At 44.4% G+C, this 20615-nt stretch overlaps 1 protein-coding gene across 1 annotated transcript; it reads left to right on the top strand.

The window, feature by feature from the left end:
- Nucleotides 1-1618: 1618 nt before the first annotated feature.
- Nucleotides 1619-19986, top strand: LOC128302536 (uncharacterized). Its single transcript, XM_053039382.1, has 9 exons — nucleotides 1619-1708; nucleotides 13106-13837; nucleotides 13920-14094; nucleotides 14279-15348; nucleotides 15442-16166; nucleotides 16236-16432; nucleotides 16563-16690; nucleotides 16760-17757; nucleotides 17847-19986. The coding sequence occupies exons 1-9, from the start codon at nucleotides 1627-1629 to the stop codon at nucleotides 18741-18743; spliced, it is 5004 nt and encodes a 1667-aa protein (XP_052895342.1). The 5' UTR covers nucleotides 1619-1626; the 3' UTR covers nucleotides 18744-19986.
- The last annotated feature ends 629 nt before the right edge of the window (nucleotides 19987-20615 follow it).

Below are 20615 nucleotides of genomic sequence, written 5' to 3'. Positions count from 1 at the left end.
TGCGCCGTAGTATCGCTAGCCATAAATGTGTTAAACATTTCCTAGTAAAGCTAGGATTAAAATCTACACAACAACGCGGTTCCATTTGAAGCCGAAACACGCGGGGACACACACACAAAAAAGCCATCAATTGACAGTCGAAATACTGTCACCCCCAAAAACAAGGCCACTCTGCCGAACAAACCCGCGCCTTTCCTTCTGCTCGGGCAGTAGCGCAATATACAAGAAGAAGGCAGCAAATGTGTTCTGATATGCTTGTGCAGAAATGGAGTCGAGATGCGTAAAATGCGCGGTGGTGAAAAGTAAATTGCTAGAAATGGGCTAGTGCTATTGGCCACTTGGTCGTCGTTCTCAATTGTGTCGATACACACACAGTGCGTGCATATTTTGTCTATTAGCCGTGCCTCATTTCGTATAATTTGGTGCCGTTTACCCATGGATGGACCCAAGGGTTTTGTTTTTACTCTTGTGCCGGCGGTGCAGGTTTATTGTTTCAATTCCATTTCTGTGTGTGTTTTTGTTGCTCAACATGGATAGTGCAAGTTGTGTTTGGTCGCTGTGGTGTGAAAAGAAAACATGCGTAAAATATTATTACCTATTTCCTGTCGTTTTAATTCGACGCAATTGCTCATTAATTCGTTTCTTTTTCGATTTGCAGGATGTGGAAAAAAATATACATTAACGCGATATAAACTCAACTCAGTCGTGTGGCCAACGTAAACACGGAACTTAGTGCAGCCAGTTTGACAGCGTTCATATTTGACAGCTAGTGTGCGTGTCAAGTGTTGTTTTGGTTTAATTACCTGTCGATCGTATTGTTTGTGATTTTTTGTTTACGTACTACTATTTGTTCACGTGTGCAAGCGGGCGTTTAGCCACAGCGTGTTCTTCCATCGAAGTGAAACAAAAAACAAACCAACATCGCAAGCAAAGTATTATTAATTGTGAATCAAAACCTGACCCAACCGGTACCATTGTTTTGCACACACAGACCAAAACCAGTTTTATGCATGCGTAGGTGGTTCCGGTGGTGCACGAGAAGGCCGCGAGAATAAATACACGTTTCCACACTCGCACCAACACGCACACACGCAACAAGGGCACTGGCCCTCCGTTTTGGGCTTTTGCTCTAAGTACCGTGTACCGTGTGATGTGATGCACCATCATCATCATCATCATCATCATCATCAACAACAACAGCAACAACAACATCATTGCGCGTATGCATCAATCCCGGGCTAGTTGTGTGTTGCGATGCGGCCCCCTTGTGGGAAATGGCAAGTTTGATGGTTGGTAGTGGTGGTGCAGGCGATTGACCGGAAAACATGCAAAAACAACACCGCGGATATGATCGTCGTAGGTCCGGATCCGCTGACTTGTTTGTAGTGTAGCAATCGTGAAACAAAAAGCTAAACATCTTCACGATACAAACGGCATCAATCAATCACAGCGGCGTCGGTGAAAACAAGGGATAAGCAGCATTTGTTCCTTGGGAAACGAGTGTTTTCAGTGTAGTGTGGTGGCATCGTTTAATAAGAACAACAGCAGCAGGCAAGCGAAGCGGTTTATAATTGGCGTCAACTGCCATTACCGAAATTACATACCACAAATGGTGAAGGATTTTTTATGGCGCTGCTCTCATTTCGACTTAGCATTGTGTTTACAATAGGATTACTGTTGCTGAATGGATTCGTTACCGATTCGGCGGGTAAGTTTTCTTGAATCAACTAAATGCATCCCTGCTGTTTTATTTTGTTTTCATTATTCACCGCCAAACCCGCGTCCAACGTTGACATGGGTCCGGGGCCATTTCGCATCGCGGTTTGTGTGTATTCCTTCGGACCTATCTCTCCGCAGCTTGGCACGGAAGTTTATTTTGTCCCAACGCTTCTGCCGGTGGCAACCCACCCCTCATTATCTCTCACACAACCATAAAGCCACACCGAAACCTTCCACCACAAACACATATGGCCAGAACATTTTACGTGGGTGGCGAGCTTCTTGTGCACCGCACTGACTTGACTCTCCGCTCTGACGCACAATTATGTCAAAACAATCAAAATGGCGTGACGAACGCTACGGAAGATGAGGGAAGAATCATTGCTATCACCTCCAACGGTGGTATTAATTCGGCTGCATCTTAAACTTATCTTGGACGGATCTGCATAAGGAAAGGGTAACGTTATGTAAGGAAATGGTTTAAGTTTACTACAGGACAGGGGGATTGCTTAATAATGCTGGAAGTTTGTCCAGAAGATTGATAGTTGCGCTCTTAATTATTCTTTTTGCTGTTGTGGTGTTAATCAACCAAAAGTTCAAATTATTCTCGAGGAATTTTGTTTATATCTCTTTGAGTATTTTTCATGTGGGCATAAAACACATTCGTTATTCTCTGCTCTGTAGGTTGTAGGTGTGTGAGAAATCTAGATGCGCTTACGCATCGACACTCCATCATCAGCAGCAGCAGCAACTGAGAATGGAAGCGAGACAGACAGAGAAAAAGACCGATGACAGTGTATATGCGCGTGCGTTCAAAACGCAATGCTCTAGCGAGAGCGCCGGCACAACAAGGGTTGTTAGTAGTTGCATTGGGGTTGAATAGAAAAAAAAACAACACTGTTTGTTTATCAGAGGAAAACTAACATCACAGTAGGCAGGTTATGGTTTTCAGGATGTGTACATATATAAAAAGCAACACAACGGGGTCGGTGGGTTTTTTTTGCGACAGATTTGTGCGAATTTGTTTAAGTATTTGGTAAAAGTATTTCCTGTTGCATTGTTGTGGAGTGCCTGCGTTTATATTATTTGGTCCATCGATTATTATATTCATGGTTAGCAATTGTTGCAATTATCCTATCGGCGTCTTACTTCAACCATATCATATGCATCAGCTCCTCCGTGAAGCAATCGCCGCCGTACCCATGCGAGCATGCGAAACGAACAGGCACGATAGGAAGAGCCACTCCACTGTATGTGTGTGTGCTTGTGCGGAGGAGGTATTTAATGTAGTGTGCTTTTTTTATTCGTTATGTTGCTTCATTCCATTTTTCACCTCTGTTTTATGTCCCTATACATTACCCACTGCAACACACACCCTACCCGCAACCCATTTGTAAGGAAGAGAAGTTAGTTGGGATGTTGAAATGAAATGGCCACCCATGTTCATGGTTGAACTGCTTCCCACTACAACAGCCCATCGATTTCACCCACACACACCGCGGGGGCATGCGGTTGGGGTTTCTGTGCGCCCATTCTACCCCCTCACCCCCGTGTGTCAGGATCGCGTACAATGAAACGTACTCTGCACTAATCTTAAGGTGTATGTTAAGAGCGACCGTAAGCGGTTCAACCTGGTGTATTTGTTTAGCGCGCAATGGAAACCCTCGTATCTGTAAATTGTAATTTTTGGAGGAAAACTTGTGCCGCCCACTTTCATCACTCACACACATTTGGTGTCATAGTTTTCTTCATACGATGCGACCCACGCCAGAGTCCGAACCCCGGTGGCCCGATGTCGTGACGGTGGTGATCATGCATTAACCTACGCACTTTTAGCAGCACATGGGGTAACATCGTTCGGTAAAACTTGTTCCACCTAAACGCACATCCTGGATGCAGGCAACGCATTGCAAACCCCCACACAAGATGTGCACTTTTCCTTTTACAAACTACACGACGGGTTCGGTAATGGGTTGGTAGCGGCGCTAGTCTTCACGCGACAGGACTGGTCCAAAATCTCATCCGGATCAATCCTCCGTACGCAGGATTGACTATCCGTCTACGGGTAAATAAAGACCATGCAAGCCTGAAATGGCAGACCTTCCTCATGACCTCCTGAGGTAGTTGTACCGATAAGGAAAGAGAAGGTTCACGACTAAAGCTCGCTGTAAACAGAAGGCGTAATATTTAACATTGGACCTCCTATGTCCCGTCCGAATCAATTCTTTGACTAATTTGGCCACGTGGTTAAAAAAGTCTAGTAAGCAAGAAATGGCAGACATGACCTAATAGGTCGTTGCGCCAAAAAGAAGAAATCCTTCTAAGTTTCTTGTTCTAAGATCTTTTATTTTCGAAAATTGTACAACTATGTAAACAATTGTAAAAAACTGTACTTTGTTTTAAGCTATTTTGGAGTTCTTACTATACTGAAGAGATACTGAGGGGCGGCCCGGTGGCATGATGGTAGCGGAGCCGGTCTTCACACGAACGGACCGGGCCAAAATCCCATCCGGGCCAATCTCCCGTAGCAAGGACTGACTATCCTGCTACGTGGTAAAATAAGTCGATACGGCCAGGCCGTTCTAACGACACAAAAAAAAAGAGATACTGAAAAGTTCTTGTTGGTTTTAATGAATCCTTAGAGATAAGTCGTTTATATCAATCTTCAGCGAAGGGTGCTGAAGAGTCTTCCAAGAGTTTATGAAGATACAATTTCATCAACCTCTAAAGATTCAACTCTCTAATGATTCTGACGGATTAAAAGTAATATCTTAAGGTTTCTGGATCTCGTCAAATTCATGGATATATGCATTTTTATTTTACATAGCTTCTGCAGTAACAATTGATTTGGCAGAGATGTTTCTGCTTGCTAAAAGAGAGCATTTTTTCTAAATTGTTATATTTTTCGACTAAAACTATTTCACTGTTTTTTTTTTGGTATTAGACAAAAAGAATTCAATGGACAGCTCTCGTCATGAATTGCGTGTGTTTAGAGAACATCTGATAAAACTTACAAGGCAAACGGTGTCCAAGATGTGGAGAAATTCTGGGTACCGATTTGCAAAACGTGGTTTTGTGCAAAATTCGTTTAATTGCAATGTAAAATATGCGATTTCGCCTCAGGGATGAGACATAATTTTTGTGCTTTAGCTTCGCCATTTGTCTTGAGCTTTATTGCGCTGTAGATGTTTATCAGAACTTCTCTTAAAGGTGTCTCTTAAATTGATGCCTAACGATAGGCAAAGCGAGGAATGGCACAGATAGTGACATCAGCATCACATCCCAATTCCTTCCCAACCGAATAGTGTCAGTATTATTGTTAAGGTTTGTATTGAAGCTATAATTTTGTTAGAAATTTGGAAACACCACGAAGAATATTAGAATAAGAATAGATATACACAATTTAGAGTTTAGTTGGTACAAACTCTCGCTAATCTGTGTGTGCCGCCAGCCTAAACGTGCGATTGACGTGGCATTTCTGATTATGATGTAAGCACAAGGGTAGATTCCGTGTATAGAACTGGAGCGCGACACTTATTACAATGCTGCCCACAAAAGCTTGCTTTCCCGAAGGATCGAATCGTACGGTTTCTTTTTTTTTTTGCGCGTTCACAATGAAAAGATGCTAACGATTTGGTTGCGTCCTTCGAGAGAGCATATACATATATGCTGCAGGAATCAAGGAACGAACACCGAAACACAACAGCCGACCGATGGGAAATCACCATGCAGCAAACACAAAAAAAAACCAAAGAAGAAAGGATGATTGGCGGTGGCCAAAACGCAGGAACTGGTTGTCGAAAATTAGACAAAAAAGGGGTTAAACAGGCATTTGTTCCTGGTGGCATTCTCTTCACAAAATGCCTCTTCTCTATTCGGGGGTTTCTTTTATTATTATTGTTCGGCCTGCGTATGCCTCTCCTTGCGCTTTCGGCTCGTTTTCGCACTCCTGCCTTGATTGCCGCATCCTAGGCGCATTTGGGTTTGGGTTTGTTATTTTTGGTAGTTTTATTCGCGACTCTCCTCTACCGCTGTTGTCCACCAACCGAAAAAAGCTTGATTTTGCTGCTGCTGCTGCCTGGCGCGGCTGTACGCGGATCAAGGGGGGGGGGGTTTATTCGAGGTTTTTTTTTCGTGCGCGATCGTCTGAGCCTCCGCGTGTGTGTCTGTGTCCCGGTGTTTGATATGGTGATATTTGTGCGCGCCAAATTTGTCTTCGTGCGCTTCTGGTAAGGCTTCTGGGCGCGGAGGATACGAAACAAACCAAACCAAACCAAAAGCAAAGGAAAAAAAATATCCCAAAAGATCGCAGGTAGAAAAATCCCGATTCTGAAGCGCGATCAAGCGCGAACGCCGTTTCTGGTTGTTTAGGAAGTTTGTGCGCCAAAAAACAAAAAAAAAAGAACCAAATTCAGACCTTTTTTAAAGCAGTTTTTTTCAGTTCTTCTCAATGTTTGGCGTGTGCGTTTCTTTGATGTTGTTGTTATTGAACCAGTTTCAAGGGTATATGGAATGGATCGCCACTTTTCTTTCTTCCTTTGCTTCTCCGGCGCTGTCTAGGTTTCGGGTACTACGCGTGAATGCTTTCTATTTATCAGGCGTTATATTTTGTGCGCGGTAACCACAGCCGCCGCAGCCATTGGCGCACATGGTTCATTTGGTGTGCTGATTTAGGTACGAAATTCGTAAAACGAAATCAACCTAAAATAGGAAAAAAATGTGGAATATCTTATTGTCTATTTTTTATCTACTTGTAGTACTTCTAATATCTTGCTTCGTACTACTTCTAATGCTTCTGCGTCTAGCTCTCCGGTGCGAGAGTTGAGTGACAGATGCAGGATTCATGGCACTCATGCTTCTACAAAGCAGTACAGGGTTACGCCATAGATAAATGTACGCTGTTCGCGATGTTTCTGATATCAAATTGATAACAAGGGGAAAAATCAACATTGGACTTACTTATGCATTGAGCTGGGTCGAGTGCTAAGCAGCATAGTTTTTGGTAATGTTAATATAATGTATTTTTGCGTGGATTTGTGCTTCATCATTTGAATGTGACGAACTTGGTTGAGAAAAGTATTCATATTATGGTGGAAGTAGATAATAACCATGCTCTGTCGCCTCTCTCTATGTTCTAGTGTTAGAACTACCAAGCGTTTTAGGCATTTTTAATTGATTATCACCTTGTAAAACAATTTCCTAGACCTTTGTTTTATTTTGTTGAATTTACACTGCAATAAAGATATGCAAAAGTCAAGCATCGACTATGGTAGAACAATTCTGAAGATTGTGATGAATGTTTGACTAATGAATCCCAGTCAAAATTGCGTCGGAAAGCTTCAGGATGGACAATACTCGAGGAATATTTTGCAGAAACACAGGACAAAATTTGCCACTAGAACTAACTAAAAAACCACCCATATCGAATATTTAAGACCCAGAAGATCATGCTGTGTACAAACGGTGGGACCATCTGGGGTGTGGTCTATTATGAGCTTCAACAAATCAAAAAGTTGGTTGGTATTTCACTATCATCCGGCACGATTATCTTACCATCTATTGCGCAATCCTGTGCGATGTGTTCGTTCTATCCTGCCTATTGCGAAACCCTGTAAAATCTAGTTCTATCGAAACCTTTCAACCGAACAAAAAAAAAAAAAGACTATGGGGACATTGTAAACTTGGATCTATTTTGTGTCCCCCATTGTGGACTCGTTGTTAAGGGATGAATATTGCTCAGAAATGAAAGTACACATTGTATTGGCATTTCCCACATTAGAATGTATACGAGGGTTTATGTGCGCACTTTTCTCGGTCACGCCAAATTGTTTTGGGAAAGAGAAGAGGACCCGGACCCTAGGGTACCTCCAGCAAAGAGATCTCGTACTTGTTGTAGGCACATCTTTTACGCTTCTACTCGCACTTACTTTCGACCGGGACACATTTCCTGTTTTTCCTCCCTAATGAAGTTTGTTTTTTTCAGGTTGCTCTTGCGCAAAAATGCTCGTAACTCATTATGGAATGGATTATTTGGGGATCTTGCTTCTTCAAGTTAATGAGTTTTACAATTTGAACCACATTTTTGTTATAAAACAGGAAGATTATGCGTAGACATAAGAAAATGGTTCTCTGGCCCTATTTGATAGATTTATTGTTGTACGAGCAATGCGATTTAACAAGCTAATGGTACAGCCATGGTCTTTTTTTTGTGTTTCTTGCTTTGCAAAACAAAAATGTGGGAAACCAGGAAACAGGAAGCGAGATTTGTTTTTTTCGGGGGCTATTATTTGCCTTCAATGTTCAGCATGTGTTTCAGCAGCCCGCGTGTTTATGGCGATGGACATTATGTAAGCAAATATGTTTGAATTTGCTTATTATTTTCTCCCATCGACCATCGACGCCCATCTGGCGGTGTTTGTGTGTGTATGTTGTGTATCTGTCTGCCTCGGAATGGCATATGAGGGAAACAATTTTGTTGTTGTGTTGTATCGTTCTGTTACTGTTTTTTTCGTGCCTACCAAAACATAATAATGTTGGCCTAACAAAAAAAACGAGGGATTGCTCTACGTACACGTATTATTCCCAACATCCCGGCGCGTCACATTTGTTTGACACGTGGTACGGAATGCGGAAGCGTCCTGCGTGTGTGTCTCATCGATGTGTTGCGCTCGTTGGCCAGTGTTTGCTCTAGGGTAAAACGAGCTAATGGTGAATTCGAATCAATTCTTCATCCGCCACTTTGTATCCTGCGCTAACGCGTTTCGCTGCCAAATGTGCGTAAATGCTACAGCGGTACAGCACGATCCTCCTAATGCGGATTAGTTTGGAACAATTGGCTAACGGAACAGTTCCGGTCTAAATCCTACTTTCTGGCCTTGGTAGCCCCGAAATGTTGCGAATTTGGTTGGCGTGGTGCCGTGCTCCGTTTCGGTTTTACAATACGCAGCCAGTTGCTGTGCGGTCTCCGGTTACACGCACGCACTCACGCATGTAATGAAGAAATATGGCCACAAGCGTAGCTGCCAAACCAAAAAAGCAAAAAAACCAGTTATCGCTTGTTCGAAATTAGGAAAAGGTGCGTATCGATCCCTCGCGTGTGTTGTGTTACCCATTCGGAGCGATAGATGCGTTGTTGTGTCTTCTTTGTTAGTGCGTGGTTGGGATCGGTCAGCTTTGTAAGCAGCCAGTCCAGTTGTTTGGGGGAAGAATTGCTGGAATTTTAGACCTAGATGTGGCGCACGGGGGAGTTGGTGCTGGGCCCGAGAAGTCGGGAATTGAGATTGTTCCCCCCGACCTCAAAACGCAATGCGAAAGCTCGATCGCGGGAACGGTTCAATAAACCTTCGCCTGTCTTCCTTTATGCTGTGTTCCCGGGAATTTCCAAGCTACAGCCGTCTCTCTGTTGTGCGTGTTGTTGTGGCCTTCTAATTTGGGGGGCCACGCAATTTTTTTCGCACGCACTTTTCCCACATCCGGACGTGCCTAGCGGAGTTGGTTAGCCTCTTGCGTCTATCTATTATTATTCTTGCTAGCCTTCGGTTACGATCGAGCATTTTAGTTTCGTGGCTTTAGCCTCCACTAAATTAACGAGGAAGTTCTCCCTCCTCCCCCTGTTGTGACAGCTTTTTTCAGATTTACCGTTTCGGAATGCCATTACATTAATTGCAAAATGACTCGAATGAATTTTAGGCAACTCCCCTGTAAAAGTGCGTACCGGATCGTGCGTTCTCTATCTCTCTTGCGCCCGAACACCGTCGTGCGTGAGTGCTTCGTCGCCTATGCAACCGTTGAAGTCTATCTTTCTGTTTCATCCTGTTGCGGCCTTTTCGTGGTGGTGGTGTTGTGGAGCGCTTAATCGTGGATGGTGGAATGTGTGACGGGTGTTATGCGTATTTAGCAAACCTTCCACCACCGGTGTACCCTCCGTGCCTTTCTGCACATTCCACCGTCAGCGGTCCAAAAGGGATGGAGTCTTCGCGATTTCTTCCTGGTTTCTGGAACTGGATACAGCTTACGCATTTTCTGTGCGTTGGGTGAAGGTAGCAAAGACAAAATGTCATGCTGCTGGCCCCGTGGTTGACGGTAGGGGAGACACACACACACACCCGCCACGACGCAACGGTGGTGCTAATGATAAAGCTCAAGCTTTACAAGGAACGCTGCTGGCGTACGGGCTGTGGAAGTGGATGAAGATTGGTGGACAGCATAAGACGCGAAGAAGCAGTATTTAAATTATGCGTAAAGCAATAGCGAGTCTCCACTATGCGGGTTTCTTCCCGATCGTCTACTTCTCGCGATCGTACCGATCCCGTTTGCCCGTTTGGTCGTCGTCGCCTAGATTTGTCTTCACGCTTGCCCCTTTTCTATCCATTCGTCTCCACGCTGGAAACGCCTAGCAATCCTGTTTTTCTTTCATAGGTTTCTCTTTTTTCTCCGATGGCGTTTCTGTTGCTGCGACGGCTCCATCTTAATCGATTCTCCCTGTTTTCGAACAGGCTCCAGAAACAAAATAAGCTTAGAAATATCATCCGCTGGAATGTGCGTGTTTTGTTTTTCTTTCTTTCCTTCCGTCTTCTATCCTCTATTTAATGTCTAGCGTACGGTGATCACCGGTGATCGTCAAACACACATATTCAGCAGGACTTTGTTTTTTGTTATGCGAGGAACCAGCGGCAGCGAGCTGAAAGCTTCAAAGCAATCATAAAGATGATGTTTCTTTCAACCTTTGTGGAGGTCGTTTTGCGATGTTTTTCTGGCAGGATGTTTTTGCGACTCAATTTCTATTAAAATGGAGATAAAAACATTAACACGTTTGCCGAGTCTGCGATTGAACATTCAGAACGAAAAATGGAAGATTATGACTAAGAGAAGGGTGGTGGTGATCATTTCGGTGTGGTTTGGTGTGGAATGTTGTTTCTTTCCATGGTAGAATGCATTAAACGCAACAACCAACAAACACCTTCCATAGGCGCACGAATTTTCGTTCGAAATTACATGTGCGATCGCGTTCGGCGATTCTTTGCTATTTACATATTAATAAACGATCTTGCGAGTCATTTAGTGTTCGTTTTGGGCGTGTTTTTTTTTCGTCGAAGAAAAGATTCCATACATAAGGCACTATAGCATACCTACACCAAGCGGCTGGAAGGTAAGCTGTTCCATAATTCATTTAGTGTGGCAGCCAAAAAACAGAAACTCAGGCCCTGCAAGTAGATCATGCTTTTTGGTCTAGGATGTCGAAAAGCACGACTCTCTGCTTAATGTTTCCCTGCCCTGAAACTACTCCCGCCTGTGTGTTTTCGTTTAGTGTAGTGTGCATTTAAATTGTCCAAATCGGTTGTCCTTGAAATGGCTAGTTTTAAAGGCAGATTGTCTGGGTCTCACTTGCCCTCATGTACATTTCATTACTATGGATAACGATTCCAGCTGTCGTACCCCGAGAGCTGTTTTCATTTTCATCTGCGTTGTCATCGCCTGGTGCTGGTGGTTGCCTTATTTCGGATGGGTTTTGGAACTTTGGCTAACACACTCTGACTGTTTCGGGGAGGGTCCGGTCTTCACACGAAAGGGATTTGCCGATCCAAAATTCCATCCGGACCGGCTCCGGAGGTAAATAAAGTCAAAGAAAGCCAGAGTTGTGGCAGACCTCTAGACCTCTTGCGATTGTTACGCCGATAAAGATGAAGAAGCTTCTAAATCTGCCACCACATTGATCATGTTGATTTACATGATTTTATTACCGATGAAACTGTACCGCTCAATTTGCTGCAAATCAATCAATCAATCAATCAATTCGTTTGTTTCTGTTGGAATAGAGATGTGAAAGGCGCAAAGTAAATAAATAAATAATTGTTTATCTGCCATAAATAGCGCACCGTTTCATGATGTGTTGCATTCGGTTACGAACGCCAAAAGGAACATGTGTCGTTGTGTTTTTACTGCTAAACACATAGCTTTCATAAAACCTTCTCGCGAAGGAGAGGAAAACCCCTCACGCAAGCCGGACACACGGACAGACGCACCACCACACTAGCGCCAGATCGCGCTTTTGCAAATGATTGCGTTGCATCGTTGAACGATGGCTCACTTTTGTTTTTGCCAGCAGCAGCACACCCCCCACCCTGTGGTGGCGGTGAGGAAATTCCTGCGAGTTACTCTTTAATTTTAATTAAGACAATTCGCGCACTGCAAACAATGTAAAGCGATCGCAATGTTGTACAAGGGCATAAACACGATCGCTTGTTTGTTGTGCTATGTCTGTGGTTGGTTGGCTTTTTCGGCGGTGACGGTTGATTTACCCGGTGCAACGATCGAACATCGATCATATATCCATCCGGCCGCATGATGGTGTTGGGGTGGTTCCACGCTGGTGTTTTATGTTTAATGTGGCAGAAAGAGTACAAGTTTTTAATAACATGAACCCACGCACGCACGTGTGGCGTTTGTGTGCACAACCGATTGGAGTAAAATGGTCGAAATAAGTCCCACGCAGCACAGCCGTGCATAATTGTTATTATTTATTTCATGCCTTGAACAATGCACACACCTACACGCCGTTAGGTTGTTTGTTAACAGCGGCTTATCGTTTGATTGAGAAACAAACAAACAACAACGAATTGTTTGTTAGTTAAATGTATTCACCTTTCATTTTGCAGTGTGAATTGGGTACGTTTTTATGCTCGTGTTCGGAAATTTATCGATTTCCATCTAATCACGGCGGCGAATCCATCCACCCAAAACCCCCATTACGCGTTGCATGCATTTCCTTTCCATTGTACGAGCGGTGTACGCGGGGATGGTTCGCGCGTGCCACAGATGGCAACATATGTGCAAAAAGAGAATGCATCTGCCCGGTCGGTACGTCTCTCTCACTACTTCCCTAAACGACGATGATCGACAGACGGGCTCTCCTGCATGGGACACGCCTGAGGCGCAGCACCACCACCGACCGCCGCCGCACACGTGCAGTGAACGAGTCTCGCGTTGCATTCATTCATTCATTCATGCAGCATCAGTTTGTGCAGCTACAACCGATCAAAGATTGTGGTGGGTCAGTAAGAAACTTACGCGCACACTAGCGCACGCTCACTCGTCGACAGTGGTGTAACGCGTATATGGGATGTGTTCGGCCGATCGAATAAAGTGCATGTCATGTCATGAGCGCATGTACTTGTACTGGACATGGAACAAATAAAAACAATGTAGAAAGATATTTGCTTAATTGCTCATACTGAAGGGAGAGAAGAATTCAAAAAGGAAGGTCCATTTGGAATATTTAACAGATTTGAAGTTGTATTTGAAATGTTTAATCTAAAAGAAAACATTCTTAATCAGTTGCTTCATTAAATCTCTCTCTCTCTCTCTGTCTCTTTTCCTTCCTTTGCAGTGCTGGCATTTGTCAACGAAGAAGGTCCGGAGCGGCTGCGGCTAACAGCCGCACCACCGTCGCATGTCATCGTGACGGGCGGTCGGAATGCTCCGGTGTATTTGCCCTGCCAGGCAGAACTTGGACCCGAAACGTCCGATCACATACCGAACAGTAGTTACGGGGACGAATATCTGGACGGACACAACGAGGAGGATGATGAAGAGGAGGAAGATGACGAGGGTTATGATGAAGATATTGATGAGATGGAGGACGATTTTCTTCCCCACACCTCCTCGCTGCTAACGAGCAACGATCTGTCCAACGATCAGCAGCAAGGTGTGGTGCAGCAGCAACAGGTTCAGCATTACTCGCGCCAGTACAAAGACTACGAAACGGAAGACGATGATGATGAGCGTCGGCGAAGGCGGCGGCGGCGCCGGCGTCGTCGATATGTCCACACACAAAGACGTGGTCTCTCCGGCGGGGAGTATTCCGGGTCGCAGAATATCTTCGAGTACGTGTGGTATCGCAACGGGTCGGTATTCCTCACCACCTCCTTCCAGAATCAGAACCAGCATCAAACGCATAAAGGGTTCCGGCTGTTCGAAAACGGGACGCTACGAATTCCGTACAACCGCCAAAATGGAAACATGGCAGCGGGCGTGTACCGGTGTATGGCAACGATCGTCAACCGTCAGCAACGCTACCAGGGCTCGGTCCTATCCACCGCATGTACCGTTTCGATAGCATGTAAGTAGGATGGTTTTGCAGTGGAAATTGAAGATTGTTTCGCATTGTATAAATTTGTGACCCTTTGGATATTTCTTTACAGATCTCGAACGGGACAATCGGATCAATTTCTCCAATAATACGATCGTAGTACGTGCGAATGAACCAACCGTCCTTCCTTGTCCCTTTCAAAGCTATCCCATGGCAAACATAACGTGGTCGGTGAATAAAACCGTACTGCAACTGCAGGCCAATCTGGGCAGCTCTAAAGAAAGCAGGTAAGAGCCGCGGTTTCGAAATCATTGGAATAATAGATCTTGACAAAAAAACCTAGAATTGAATCAAAACCGAAGAATTGAATTTGTTTCTCACTCCTAATATTATTAGCACGGTACTTGTATGCATTTTTAGATAAATCAATATTAGTACTGAATGGAAAATGATTTACAATTTATTTTGCAGATTTTTCCTATTGCATAATGGTAGCCTCCTTATCAGTGACGTTCAACCGGCGGACAGTGGCCGATATCGTTGTAACGCAACGAACAATTATGTCACCAAAAACGTTCGCAGTACCAGTGTCAATCTTGCCGTGATTAGTACACCCCAAAGTAGCCTTACGGTGGAGGCAAAGAAACGTCTGTTGCCACCACTTCAACCATTGCACCTGTCCGTTCGTGCGGGGGAAACGCTCCGGCTCCATTGTGCTTGTTATTCCTGTAAGCCCCAGTGGATATTCACGCCACGCCACAGCGAGTTGCCGATTAGGCTGGATAACTACACCCACCAGGTCGTGTTCGTGAACGTTTCCGTTGCCCGACACGAAGGAACATTTACCTGCCGTGCGCCAGATGGTACCGATCGTCAAACGTTCGACGTGACCGTGTTAGTTCCTCCGGCGATTGTTAGCAAAATTGCGTCCTACACCTCGTCGGTAGTTGCCTCAATGGCGTTCAACTGCACTGTCACGGGTAATCCAATGCCGACCGTCATCTGGTATAAGAATGGGCGCGAGCTGACCAGTAATTACATCGTACATTACAACTATCCGATGTTGCAAATCAACACACTAGACCCAGAAGACGAAGGTCTGTACCAGTGCATGGCACAGAATGCGGCCGGTGAAATTTCCGCCTCGTCCTATCTGACGATACGCGACAAACAGAAGTATCGGCACAAGGCAAAGCGACTGGAAGGAATCCAGTGCTACCCGGCCGATACGACCAGCTTGTACTTAACGTTTACCGTACCACCGCATGCCAGTGCTAACATTGAGTACGTAATGTACTATCTGGCAACTGACGATCCGTTCCGGTGGTACAGTTCGCCGCCAACACAGTTGGCAGCCAATGGCAGTCTGCGGATTAGCGGAAAGATGGTTGAACCGTTTCGCAACTATACCGTGTTTTTGCGTGCCTGCTCAGTGAGCGATATTACCGGCGCGGAAAACATTCGTGGCAGTAGTACGCAAGGTATGCAAAAAGTCATCCCGTCCAGATTATCTAGGGGTGTCCAGTGCGCATCACAAGGATGTAAGTATTGCGTATGATGCTCTATTTTTGTAGAAGATAGCGAGTTACAATATTTGTCTAACTAATGGTAAATCTGTTCACTACCATTTTCAGATACTATTCTATCGACCTTTTTCCCAAATAATGGAATTTTTATCTGGTGGCCCAAGTATGATCTTGTACAACCGACTGCCTTCACTATACAGCTTCGACATGGTGGAAAGAGTAATCTGACCACGTTTACAAATCAAATCATCGGTACAGTTGATCCGCTGGACGATTACATGTCGCACGAAGAGGTGGGCCCACTGCTTGGGAAGATCGATGCAGAAACGAAGGAGCTTCAGGATTGGCTATGGAACGAGTACGACGTGCCAGATGGCAGTGGTGGTGACGGTACGAAAAGTACGGAAAATCGACAACGTCAGCGACGTCGTCGTCGTCGTCGTCAAAGTCATAGAGAAAATCGACGTAACCGGCATGCATTCGATCTGTCCAAGGATCGGAAGCAAATTCTCGATTCTCTTGCTACCAGCGGAGCACTGGATGTGGACGTAGCGCTTCCAATGAATGCGGCACACATTCGATCCAACGCGTCCAGCTTGGAGGCGGTAGTAGCAGCGGCAAAACTGTCCGCTGCCGGACTTGGTAGCCATCTGGATGATGGTCGAATACGGAAATCTCATCAACAAATTACGGTAACGCAGGTGAAGGTTGCGGGTAATGTGACCGGTATTCTTCTCCCTAACATACGCAGTGTGATGGTGCGTGTGCTGGGCTCGGTAACTCCGGACGGTGAACCGATGGTACAGGATTTGCGATATGTTGAGTGGAAAGCGGTGAGTTTAAAAGATTGCTCTTCCAATCTGTTCTGCCTAAACGGTTTCGTTTACTGTTTTTCCCCTTAGATTGATACCGATGCACCAAGAACCGATGCGGTAAATAGATTTCAGGCAAGTCACATCGATGCCAGAAGTGTACAATTTACGTGGAGTCGTTTCGTTGCAACAAAGACGATAAATCGGTGCTTAGAACTGTGCTATAAAAACGTAAACTATGATGTTACAATGCGTGGAGGATCAAGCCGATTCGATTGTCAAAAGATGTGAGTCCGTATAAAAAATCTTCTGACGTGGCGCAATTTGTGCATTGTCGAGAAGTCAGCAGTAACGCGCTAGAGCGTATTGAAAATATTTAATTTATAACTTCAAAAACTCTGCTTCTTCCACTTCCAGTCCGAAGGATGCGTCTTACTATAATGTGAAGGATTTAATTCCCGTTACTATGTATAAAGCTTTTTTAAAACCTTGCGAATCGAATGAGGCACTCAGTGACTTTTTGGATTTCCAAACAAAGCACGATGGTAAGTTACTGCAGCTCTGGTCCAAATGCGCTATGGAAGAAGTTTAATGTGTCCCCCTTTTGATTGCAGTTCCCGGGCCTGTAACTAATCACGAGCTTCATCGTAAGGGTGGAACCATTAGCATTACTTGGGGTCCACCCGAAAATCGCAATGGCATACTGCAGGGATATCTGGTGGAATGGATAAACGAGGATAGCGTGCAACACTCGGCCAATCTATCAGCTGACGCTATAAGCTTCACGTTTCCGAATGTAACATCCGATGAGCGCATCAATATATCGCTCCGCGCGCTAAGTAGCTCTGGGCTTGGCATACCGATATACCTGAATCTGAAAAATTACGAGCCCATAATTGATGGTGTGGATGGGAAAGGTCCCGGGAGCCCCGGCGGTTATAGCGATCGTTGGTTACTCCAGCTCTACTTGATAGTGCTTATGCTGCTACTGTTTGTGGTGATGGGAGTGTTTTGCTATTTAGTATTTCGGCGGAAAGCATGCAAAAAGGCCGCCAATAACTCTGGGGCACCACTTAATAATCGTGCTCCGTTGGCTGCCAGCAATGATTCCCGGCACCATCCTGCAATTGACGCATCGGCAATGCAGATGATGGGTATGGTAACTGGATGCAATAACGATATGCACGAAATGCAAACTCTAATTCGCTCAAGCAACAACTATCCCAATGCGAACGGTGGGCTCATGGCTAATGGACTGCCCATAAGCAGTTGCGTTCAATCCGTGCCGGAAACGAATACGGCCCCGGGAGCCGCATTGGTACCCAGAAACAGATTACATACTATAAAATGCTTTGACGCTGTGACAAATGTACCGCGGGACGAAACAGTTCCAACGCAGGTCAATAATGTGCGTGGATGTACAGCTATAACGTCCTACAAAGAGTTGTTGGGTAAAGAGCGAATGGAAGGCGCAGAAAAGTATGCTGTTATTGTTCCCAACATAAACCATCGAGGTCGTTACGAAGTAGGTGATAATGTTGCTTCCAGTATCAGTGATACCAGTGTTGCCCTAAACAAAGATGCTCGTCGATCTTCGGGTGGTAATCAAGAGGTAGCGTATAATTTCGAACATATATACTGTATTGCACTTTTGTCCTCAAGACTAATTTGTCCCGTACTTTGAATCTTTAGCAAACACAGAGTACAATAGCAAATGGTTCTAAAACACCATCGAACTTTAGCGACAGGATCTCGCCGGCAACACTGGCACGCAGTAACAGCGAAGACAAGCGATCACCATCCATGTCATTCTCGTCCAAAGTTTCCTGCGCTGTCCTGCCATCGTCATCGTCCTCGTGTTCATCCACACCGTCGTCATTATCGCCCGCTTCCTCACAATGCGCTCTAAAGATGCGAACCCCAGTAGAATTCGACAGTAGCCAACGTAGATTATTAGAGACTACTTTAGATAGTAACACAAGCACCATTAATGTAGAAGAAACGGCGCAACAGCAGTTAGATATACCAGCAGCAGCACAACTACCACCACCACCACACCCAGTAGAAATTTATAATTACGATTATGCAACGAACTGTGATGATGAAAAGGAAGATGAAATAGACCACAGCCGACAGCTGCTGCTTGGGCAGGAGTGCCGAAAGGTGCCTGAAAATACAACGAGTCCGTTGGTCGTATCGATGTCAACAACCGACCAAACCGTTAGGGGGTTTCCTATGGTAAATGAGCAGCAGAAGCATCAAAAGGGCGATGCTCGACGCCAGCAGTTGCAACCGCATAAGGAAACGAATCTTAACTATCACCACATAGACAGGACTACGGTAGACGGGTCGCGTCCCGAACAGGGCGGTGCGTACGTGACGAGCAACGGTGTGGAACTGTCGTTGACGAAGAAGAATCCACTATCCTGCAACCTTAAGAGTGATAAGGAAGACGACGGCGATGACGACGATGATGATGAGCTGGATAATTCATCATCTTTACTGAACACAAGCAGCCTCAGTACAAAACCCCTGCATCAACAGAACCACACATCTAGCTGGAACTTTCGGCGACCGATCATCGGTCCGAACGGCTAGGCTCGGCGCGAAGAAAAACCATTAAAAATCGGCTGTCTAGTGTTCGGCATTGAATGGCCGATCACCTTACAACAGCCGGTTTGGTGGAAGTGTTGCCTTCCGCTGCCTCTCAGGTACATTCGTTTTATGTTGTAATTTTTGGAGATGCCGTTTTACTGTCTGTTTTTCGTTGTTAAGAATACCTAACTACCGAGCAACCCGTGGCACCTAGGAATCATCGAACGGTGCAAAAAACGGTGAAAAGATGGTACACGCAAGAGAACAATTTGATTGTTTGCAGTAACGCTAACGCGCCAGAGTGTCCTCATGTGCACAGCGCGTGTACTAGCCAGTACCCCACGGTGATGGTGGTACATTATGAATGAATATCGTTCGTCACTTTACAGTATCAGCGTGCGCTGGAAATGGAAGGTCGTGTGTTATGCGTAGTAATGATAGAACGAAGCAGAGGCTTCATCGTAATTTTCGATGATTAATTTAAGTGATACTTTTAGTTTGAAGTTTGCAGATGAGTCTTCTCTACATTTTGAAATGCTTTCTTCCCCTCTTATGCTACCGATATTTTATGTATAATAATTTTCCTAAAGCTCACCCAATGAATGATGCCCACACTGGTTAGGTTCGATTGTTTGTGTTGCAAAGGTGAACAGTTCCCGGCCACGCAACATTGCGTGGTTATCATGTATGTATCCTATTATTGAAACGATTTGCATTTAATCTCAACGTAATTGAGTACATTTTACTCATCTACTCACACTTTCTATTACGAAGAAAATCGAACAGTTGAGCTACTAATATATGCATCTGTGCATTCGTGTATATTGTTACAATTGTTTTACACGATACCAGTTTTGATTCGTTGTCGAACGCTCTATTATGTTTTACAAACTCCTCCTACAGCCAATAACACATATTTAAATAGTTTTGCAACACCTCTCGCAAAAACAAAAAAACTCTTTCTAATGGAAATCTGTACGGTAACAGTAGCCAGGCTCCAATAGTGTGATCTACAGTATTGTTTATTTATGAAAACTCGCATTTTGTTTTATCGATATATTCCCCATGACTGTGACTATGTTGCTATTATAAGCCATTGGAAGCACGCTCTCTGTGTTAATGAATTTGTGTACAATAGCAGGAACTCTTTACGTGCATCTCCGTGCAAATTCCGTTTACATAAAAAAACAAAACAAAACAAAAATTCCCATACAAACGAAGTGAAGAAGTACATACAGTTAGAATGGTGGAGAGATCCCGCGAAACCAGGATATACTCACAGCAAACTAAATGTTTTACTTTGTTGCCAAATAACGTTACAATAACACTCGATCTGTGTACTCGAAACAGTGAATGTTGAATTACTTACATTTATACATGCAGCTATCGTCAGCGAGTGGTTGCATTCTTCAGCGAAGGAACGTGACCACATACCCTGTTAAGAAATTGAACATGAACGCGAAAGCTGAACGATGTAATCGGAAAGCGTCGGATGTAATTTTAATGGTCTAATTTTATACACCTGTGTAATAATCTCATCGTCCCACCAAAGAACAAACACTACACTAGCGGTATCGAAATGTATATGCACTAATATATATGCCAATATTTAGATTCATATATAGATTCGCATCCTGCCCGCTCGCTAATCTCTAATATCTCTAATGTCTGCAGCTAAACACTACAATGTACTTCTTCATCTTCAAATTGTTTTTTTTTTACTTTCTCTTTTTAGCCGCGGTATCGAAACATGGGGATTGGGTGAGCAAAAGTATAATTTTAAAAGATGTGTATGTTACGTACGTGTCCTATCTTATGATATTTATTTATGTGCTAACGTACGATTTATACAATTTATGTAACACAAGCAAGATG

This window comes from Anopheles moucheti, chromosome 2 (genome assembly GCF_943734755.1).
Source record: "Anopheles moucheti chromosome 2, idAnoMoucSN_F20_07, whole genome shotgun sequence".
Lineage (NCBI taxonomy): Eukaryota > Metazoa > Arthropoda > Insecta > Diptera > Culicidae > Anopheles > Anopheles moucheti.
This window is presented reverse-complemented; position numbering and strand designations above follow the sequence as displayed.

Excerpts from the sequence above, each read along its gene's own strand:
- LOC128302536 (XM_053039382.1), top strand. The coding sequence starts at position 1,627 with ATGGCGCTGCTCTCATTTCGACTTAGCATTGTGTTTACAATAGGATTA. Across the intron at positions 1,709-13,105 it reads ATTCGTTACCGATTCGGCGG|TGCTGGCATTTGTCAACGAA; the intron begins GTAAGTTTTCTT and ends CTTCCTTTGCAG. Across the intron at positions 16,433-16,562 it reads CGATTCGATTGTCAAAAGAT|TCCGAAGGATGCGTCTTACT; the intron begins GTGAGTCCGTAT and ends TTCCACTTCCAG.